General features: G+C 35.5%; 2 protein-coding genes across 3 annotated transcripts; one reads left to right on the forward strand and one right to left on the reverse strand.

Annotated features, from left to right (window-relative positions):
* Positions 1–301: 301 nt before the first annotated feature.
* Positions 302–3115, forward strand: LOC7489724 (uncharacterized). 2 transcript variants are annotated; one of them, XM_002306427.3, is made up of 9 exons: positions 302–467; positions 569–672; positions 834–951; positions 1031–1092; positions 1179–1230; positions 1342–1447; positions 1668–1766; positions 1862–1979; positions 2055–3115. In XM_002306427.3, the coding sequence occupies exons 1-9, from the start codon at positions 364–366 to the stop codon at positions 2489–2491; spliced, it is 1200 nt and encodes a 399-aa protein (XP_002306463.1). In that variant the 5' UTR covers positions 302–363; the 3' UTR covers positions 2492–3115. The 2 variants fall into 2 exon arrangements, with proteins under 2 accessions (XP_002306463.1, XP_024457531.1); XM_024601763.2 differs by lacking the exon at positions 1179–1230 and having other exon boundaries at positions 1031–1066.
* A 1303-nt stretch (positions 3116–4418) lies between these two features.
* On the reverse strand, positions 4419–7060 carry LOC7489725 (uncharacterized). The gene is made up of 5 exons (XM_006383240.3): positions 6622–7060; positions 5981–6243; positions 5745–5838; positions 5536–5647; positions 4419–5027 (listed from the first exon to the last, which is right to left on the reverse strand). The coding sequence occupies exons 1-5, from the start codon at positions 6755–6757 to the stop codon at positions 4826–4828; spliced, it is 807 nt and encodes a 268-aa protein (XP_006383302.1). The 5' UTR covers positions 6758–7060; the 3' UTR covers positions 4419–4825.
* Between the last annotated feature and the right edge of the window lie 1782 nt (positions 7061–8842).

Below are 8842 nucleotides of genomic sequence, written 5' to 3' on the forward strand. Positions count from 1 at the left end.
TTTCAAACTCGAAAAAATATTGAAGAAGATTTCGTTTATTGTGTTTTTCTAACCTAAAAACCTTTGCTAAGGTGTTTCAAAACCAAACAAAATGGCTTAGAAAATTTGTGATTATAATAATTTATTTTTTTTTGGTAAGAAACTCAAAAAAAATAAATTTCTATTTTTATTTAAAAAATAAAAATAAAAACAAAAAGACAACCACTGCACGCACCTTATTATTGTCAAAATAATAATAATGGGCTGGGCCGTTCATTCGAGTGACGTGTCGTCGAATTCCGTGACGGTCATTTTTTAATTTTTTCAAAACCCGATGATTCCCAGAATTCAAATGTTATTGCAGCAAAGAATTCTCTCTTAGACATGGCGCCTGACAGCGACAGGAAGCGCAAACGCCGTTTCGTTTGCCTATCTTCCAGTTCATCATCAGAAGAAAGTACCGACGATGATGAAGTTGAAGAAATCAGGTCCTATTTTAACTATCAATTATTCATTTACTATCTATAAATAATTGGCGCAATTTCTCATTGATTTCCTCTCTTTTTTTGGTGTCCTTTATTATTTACAGTGGGGATGAAAGCAATTACAGCGACGAAGAGGAGGAAGAGGAGGACGGCGGCGAGGAGGAGGAGGAGGAGTCAGTTTGCGAAAGAGTCATTTCTCTTCTTAGAGGTGGATTTCAATTGATTTTAGTTACGAATCAAAATTGCAAGTGATAATTACATCAACTCTATTGAATGAGACTCAAATGGAATGTAAAAAGATGTTTGTTATGGTGGTGGATTAGTGAGTTTTTTAATTTTAATTTTTTTTGTAATTTTTATATGGTGCAGAAGGGAATGAATTAGAGGGTTTATATTTAAAACATTGTAAAGCCTATTTACGCCATTATGGACTTAGGCTAGCTGGAACCAAGGCGGTCTGTATTCAGAGAATCAAGGAGCATTGGAGGTAATTAACTCATCTCCACCTCTAAAATGCTCGTGTTGGGTTTAACTAGGTATAATGCCATAGTGTATTTTGTATTCAGGTTAAAGGATGAAAATGGAGAAGAACTTTATCCAAGGTCGTCGTTTTTAATAAATTGTAGAGGTATATCTTTGTTTTTTTTTTTTTAGTGTTTGTGTATGTACCTTTTGTTTCTGTGTAGGTAATTTGCAGTTTGTTACTTGAATCAGGTGATGTCTGTAAAGGAGATGTTGTCATGTTTGTGCAGAAAGTTTATTCGAAGTACTCAGTTGTCCCATTTCCTTTTATGCCATATACTCTTACATTATGATGTTTAATTTTGGATTGTGAATTTTCTATTGCTTTGTTGATCAAGGTTTTGGTGTTAAATAGATTTAACAAAGTGACAAGACATGGGAAGATTCTCGGGAGAAGAACTGTAGCAGGCAGGGTTGTGAAGGAAAGCTATGGTTCTGCCAAACAACAGCATACATTTACGGTAAGTCTAAGTTCTCTGGTGAAAAACTTAAGTTGATTTGGGTGCCACGTGACCTCTGTCTGGGCACCCTAGGGATCCATAGTTGCTGTGATTATCAAATATTGATCTACCCTTGTGGGCACATGATAATTGCCTTCTACTCTTTAATTACTGGTTTTCATTGCAAAGTCTAGTTTAGTTTCTGGTGACTTTATCTTTTTTATTGATGATTGCTTACAAGGTTGAAGTGCTGTGGAGTAAAGGAGTTAAGAAACTGCCTCCACTTTCTCCTCTGCTTGTGAAAGGCCGGAATCTCTACAAATTGAGAACTTTCAGACAAGTAGGTGGCCATATGATAAGACAAGAAGTTTCTCTAGTATTGATTTTCTAATGTGTTGGCGTTCTTATTTCTTCTTCGTCCATATGGGTATCTAGTGTTGGATTAATGAAGCGGAAAGACAGAAAGTCCTTGCTGAAAAGCACAAACGAGGTACAGCGGCAAGACTTATGAGAACAATGAAGAAATCTGCGATGGCATGGTCTGAAAATGGAGGTATGCATAGAGTTTGTAAATGAATTTTCATTCTTCTGAAGCATCTATGCCACATGTCTTTGACAATGTTGACAGATGCAAAGTGTCATAAACGGGCCCATCACAGAAGACCATCTCAAATGAGAAAGATGACTGAACTAGAAAAGAGGAAGCGTATTGATGGATGTAGAAGAGACACGTTGCAGCTACCCGAAACATTTAAAAATCATCACCAGCAGGCCCTGGCATCACTGGATGTGAACAGAAATATGAACTTACACGGATCTAAAACTTTTTGGAAACATCGAAAACGAGGAAACATCAATGTGGATATGGGCCCAACTCTGCAGGCTTATGCATGTACTACCCAATGCATATCACAAATAGAACCTCATCAAAGGAGTGTGCTATGCCATTCCTCTCGATATGACACAGACTCCTCTTCAACTGTGATGGCATTGCCTACTTGGAGGCCCTATGCCGATACAATTGGGATGCATGCACAATATCAGGGTTTTAGTCAAAAACAGTAGAACCAATTATGACTATGCAAACTTTTAGCTAGAAGTTTGAAAGGAGGAGTTTTCATCGTTGAGAAGTCATCATGTGGGATATGAAAGCTGAGTTGGCCAGAAGTAACCAAGTTTTGCTCCGGTTAGTAATTTTCCCACCTGGTTGATACATCTTAGTCAAACATTTGATATATGAAACTACAATTGCATTCATCCGTCAAGGGCTAACCGGGTTAAGAGAAGACAGAATAGCAGGGCATGGATTTTGTTGATCATGTATCAGTGATATATGCGATGATTGTGAAATGAGATAAATGGCGTGAAGGAAACAACCACAGCTTTGTGTTGATGGCTTGACCTATTCAAAAACAAATACCATATTCCTTTCCTGCAAACTGCGAGAGCTATCCATGAGATTGCATCCATCATGCATTCATGAGGTAACTTTTGCCGTTGCCTATGCACGCACCGAAAGCTTGATTCCATGGTCTGTCAGAGTTCTAAGCCTGGGAATTGGTGCCAGCTATGGTAGTTAACCACGTCCCTTTTGCACAAACATTTTGTTCAACGTCATCTGGTGAAGTGAACACTTTTCTTTTATAATTGCATCATGAATGAAGACATGAACAAGAAGATACACATTCCTTTTTTTGCCTTAGTTGGATGAGGCATGCAAATGCGTCCAAATCTCTCTCGTCGGTCGTGAAGTTATGAAACTTCATTCCCTTTTTTATTCCTAGAATTCGCCAAGGAAATTTGTACATTTTAAGCTTTAACGATTCTTATCACATAGAGCCACTGTCGTCCATGTTGGTTGGAATTGATACAGTCTAGTGTGCTCCAAAGGGATTCTTGATAGAATTCAATCACGCAGCAAAAATTGTGTGGAGGAGCAATGCTATCTGAACCCTCACACTTCATTTTGCAATTATCGTTTGAGAATTATATACCGAACCCTAATCCTTTTTAAGAATTAGACCAAGAGCTACGCAACTTGTTGAGCTCGTTGCTGACCCACGTAGTTGTCTTCCTAATTGCAACTGTGCTCTTAGAATTAAAGTTATTTCAAGAGATAAAAGAGAGATTCCTGATCAACCATTAAGAGGGAAGGGTCGCTATCGTAACCAAACCACGAAATATGTCGAGTAGAGTCGTGATAGGCTGCGTTATTGAAACTTTTCAGGGCAAATTCGAGTGATATCGAATGATTGGAGTGGGAGCCATGCCTGCATCATTCAAGTATTGTGGGCATGACACATCACACCCCATAAACAATACAAGGGCGGAGGGCCCCTTGTACCACCAAAATGACGGCTCTCCAAGGAAATATTTCCACCGGCACCTTACATGTGAACCCTTTGACTAGAAGCTCCACTGCTTATCCCAGTGTCTTTACACTTTATGAAACTTTGCCCTAATATTATTCCCTCTCATTTTACCTGGTTCTAGTTGGTTGATGGGAACGAGACCGTTTCTTTTGTCTTGTTGTGATGAGTGGACTTTGTAGCCTGTATGTGGGAAGTAAATGGCATCCTCTGTCGCCATCTCTATTTTCACAGGAAATGATTTTTCACTTCCTTTTTATGATTAATTTTCGCTAAATAGAGTATATATATTCTATTAAAAACAATGAATATCCTACACATATCAAACAAAATCGATCAAGATATTATTGACCCGTCCACAACCCCGTTTTCACAGGAGCAAAATTCCACCATACGGATTCGAATAAACATAGGGGAACCTTTATAGAGAGGCATGCAATTGTCATTCCTAGGTCATACACAAGTACATTAGGCTTGAGTGTCCTAAATCAGGACACGAAGTCACTCGAATATCCATTCAACCTCTGTGCCCCTCCTGCCTCCCTCAGCCCCAGCTTGGTTCTCCTGTGGGGTCTTGACGTGACACTAGTTGCACACTAAAAATAAAAGATAATCTTACCGTATAGAAAAGAAAATTAAGCTTTCAATATAGCATGATAATCACCAAAACCAGTTCTTTCTTCACACTTGAAGAGAATATATGTACAAGCCACTCAAGCCCCGAAGGTGCTAAAGTGGAAGGGCTTCAAAACCCAAGAAGAGACAGTAACTTTGAACACTGTCCAGTTCTGCCCACTTGGAGAGACTCCGGGACTCTCTACGTGGATGCATCCTCCAAGAGGATTCAGAAAGAGACCGTGAACCTATCATCACATGACCAAGGGATAAAACAGCGTGGCCTTATGAATAGGAGAAGAACCATAAACAACAATGATAACCAACCCTAAAGAGAGAAAGCATAGCAGATCACGATTGTGATAACGACGATCATAGAATGATAGAAGGGAAATCTTGGCGAGGTAGCATTGGACTAGTGGAATCCGGGGTTGATGGAGTAAGAGGGACGGAGGTCGATCTCCTGGGTCCAAGCAGTCCGGTCTTGAACATGCAAATGCCAGTAGGTTTGAGCCAGCGAGTCTGGGTCCATCATCATCTCTCCAATTCCACCCATACCTTGTTGTTCTTGTTGTTCTTGTTCCCCAACTGACGTTCTCTGAGAGCTTGATGGTCCCCTGCAATTGCCAATTTCCCTTCCCTTTCATTAATTGCTAATCATCGTCACTCTATATATATTGACAACTATTTATGGCCCCTTTTCATGGAGTAAATAATTTCCAACCAAGTTTTTTATAAATCTCTTTCCCTGGTTTGCATGTTGGTTTGGCAGATAATTAATAACAATAATAATAATAATAATAATAATAATATTCCATCCATTTATTGTGGTCGTTACCATGATGAAGTAGTAGTAGTGGGATAGTCTACATAGGCAGGCAAGGCAACTATCAAACTCATTTCTCTTTGCGGTTGGTATATGAAGTATGAACATGAGATGAAAGTATAAATTTTGTAGCCGAAAGTAGAACAAAGAACTTAGAATCTTGCTATTTTCTCAGCATCTTGTTGTTTTACTTTACTTATATATAGTCGTTTTTTATGATTACGGATTTTATAGGCTTGTTACATATATATATATAGTTTAATGGAAAGTATAATATAAATAAACATTAAATTACCAACCTAGGAGGGCCAATCACACCATCGATGATAACATGGGCAACGTGCACACCTTGAGACTGAAACTCACTGGCTAAACATTGTGATAGAGCTCTCAAGGCAAACTTTCCACAACCTGTATGTTGGTGGCAAATAAACAAGTAATTGACGGATAATATATATAGATATAAAAGACTTAAAAAGTGTAATTTCTTTATATAGGAAGTTCTTACAGAGCTCAGAGAAACCAGCAATGCCATTTAAAGAAGCTGAACAACCCGTGAATAGAATTGTCCCTTTCCCTCTTTCCACCATGCCCGGAAGAACCTAACATATTTCCATCAACAGAACCCACATGAAATAATGAACAAATTAAGAAGAAGAAGCCTTTAAATTCTTGAAAACGGAATTATAAACAGGCTTAGCTTTTGGGTTTTGGGAAAAGTCATGGTAGAAAATTAAGGAATACCTGTTGGGCACAAAGGAAGGCACCGACGGAGGAGATAGCGAGGGACTTCTCGAAAGAGTCGGCGGGAATATGGGTGAAGTTGGTGGGTTGCCGATAGACTGCTGGTTGATACGCATTGTACACAAGTACTTCTACAAATCCAAGTGAAAGAACACCTTCAAATGCCTCTCTCACACTTCTTGAATCCGAGCAGTCTATCCTGATTGCAAAAACTTGAGATTTCTCCTCCCTTGCTATCTCATCTGCAAATCTTGATAGCCTCCCTACAAAACCCCATATCTCTCACTACAATATCTAATTACCTCAAAACCCTCTCTTCAGTCCCCTACAAGTCTTAATTCACTGCGCTTTCAAGTTTGTTTCTTCACTTGCATGTTTTAAATGTCAAACAATTACTAATAATCTCAATACATGTAAAAACTAATTGTTAGTAATTCCTTTTTCTTCTTGTCTAGCTAGGGAGAGAAAAAAAAAACTGCAGGCATGTGTGTAGAAAATGGTGCTGCACAATCTCTTGCTATTTCAGGTTTCGCTATAAAATGGTGTTCAATAATAATAATAATCTTGAGTTTCCCTTTCTTTTTCTTGGAAGCAAAAACAGGTGCGCAGATAGAGTACTACAGAGCTAGCTAGATAAGTACCTAAGTCACGGGCAAGGATGGCAACCGTGTAGCCTTCATGGGCAAACTTGCGGGCAATGGTTCGGCCGAGCTTCGGTCCCACGCCTACAATGGCTGCGATGCCTTTATTGGAGCTGGAGCTCGCCATGCTCCGCATCTTTGGCTAACTTGTGCAGGATTTTCTTCTTGTTTTGAGCTCTCTCTAGTAATAATTAAATTCACCAAGAATTGAACAAGCAACATGTAAGAGGTTTTAGAAGGAAGAATCTGATATGATAAGATAAGATGGGGTAGAATATTTAGGACTATTGATACAATCTCCTTCCTCAGCCGTCTCTGAGCAGCATTTTCTTGCCTCAAGCTGCTCTCTAAACTTGTGCTGCGGTGCCTCGATCCCTATATAGCCTTTATTTATTTATGGAAAATATAAATTTGCCTGCCGATGAAATAATTTCTCAATATGGAAAATAAATTTTCCCTTTTATTTTACAATAAAATTAGTAGGGGAAAAAGAGTTGATGCCGACATAAATTAGGGTACTCTTCTCTAAGGTATTAGTATCACACAGACAGCCACACACAATACCAAGCTGCCATAAAATAAATTACTGCTCCAATTACACTTTTTTCAATATCAAAAATTGAATATTTTATTTATTATTTTGTGATTTTACAAGAAGTTTCATAAACATTTTTTAATTTACCACAAAATTAAATAAAAAAAATAATTTTAAAAAGAGAATTTAGACCTACCACCACCACCACCACTAAAACCAAACGTCACCGCTTTGAAGTGGCAATTCGGAGAGGAGCCATTCCTTTACACTGTAGCCATTTGCCACATTGGTTCCGAAAGCAAAATGCAACTCCTTTGCACTTTGACCTTTTGCGCATCTTATCTGCCAGCAATAGGTTTGATGATTACAAAAAAATATATTTCTTTATTTAAGTTTTAGTACTGTGAGTAGTATCTAGAAGATGCTAGTTTGTTTTTTTTAAAATTAATTTTTAAAAAATTATTTTTAAATTTTTTTTATGTTGGTTAATCATTAGAAAAATTGATCAATAAAAAATATTTTCCGGTCAATAGAAAATTTAGCTTGGTTTTCAGAAAAGTATTTTTCTTCTATTTTGAGAAAAATACATTTTCTGAAAGTTATGAAAAAATTAAAAATATCATATTATTTGCTGATTATATCAAATTTAGTCCTTAAATTTTTGATTGCTATATATATATATATTTTTTTTTTGTTTTGAATATTTGTTTTTCAATTTCATCCCTTAGAATTTAATTTTTATATTAATTTTGATTCTTATTTTATAATTTTTATTTGTTTTTCTCTTATCATTTTTTAAATTGAAATTTTTTATCTATCAAATTTGATCCTCATTCTTTTGATTGTTACTTATTTTATTTGAAATAATTTATGAAATGTTAATTATTATTATTTTAATTTCTTCATCTTTCATTTTTATTTTTATTTTTTAGATTTGATCTCTATTATTTTTTTATTTTTTTATTTTATTTAAAATAATTTATGAATTTTTTTTTTCAATTTCATTCTCATTCAACTTTTTAATTTGTAAGATTTGTTCATTATTATTTTAATAAACTTAAAAAAAATAAAATATTAATAAGTTATTTTACAGCTTATTTTCCATGACATAACCAAACACTAGAAAGTGTTTTTCAACTTATTTTCCATTACACTACCAAACATCAGAAAATAATTCATTTTCCCGGAATTCATTTTTCAAAAGAAAACTACTTTCCAGCAAACAAACGGGGCCTAGATTTACCATGTTGTGAAATAATTTTCGAAGTTGATTTTTACTTAATTATATAGTAATTAAAATAAATATTTATAAGAGCTTAGAAGATATATATTATGGAGGAGAAAATGTATTTCTTCAGTTGAAGTACCCATGATTTTTTGTATTTTTTTTAAATTGTTTTTTTAATAAAAATACACGATAATTAGAATAAATATTTATAAAAATCTCAATAATTTAAATCAAGGAGTGAAAAAAATTATTTATGGAGGTAAAACTCCCATTTAATTATTAATTGTTTTTGGATGAATGTTTTTTTATTAGAAGCATGTTTCTTAAGCAAAAAACAATTATTGTAATATGAAAGACAATTTTCAAACAAAAAAAAGTTTTCATAATTTTTTTTATGGCTGCATGAAAAAAAATAAAAGAATAATTAATTAATTCATAAAAACCATATAAAAATAACA

The sequence above is a fragment of the Populus trichocarpa genome, chromosome 5 (genome assembly GCF_000002775.5).
Source record: "Populus trichocarpa isolate Nisqually-1 chromosome 5, P.trichocarpa_v4.1, whole genome shotgun sequence".
Classification (NCBI taxonomy): domain Eukaryota; kingdom Viridiplantae; phylum Streptophyta; class Magnoliopsida; order Malpighiales; family Salicaceae; genus Populus; species Populus trichocarpa.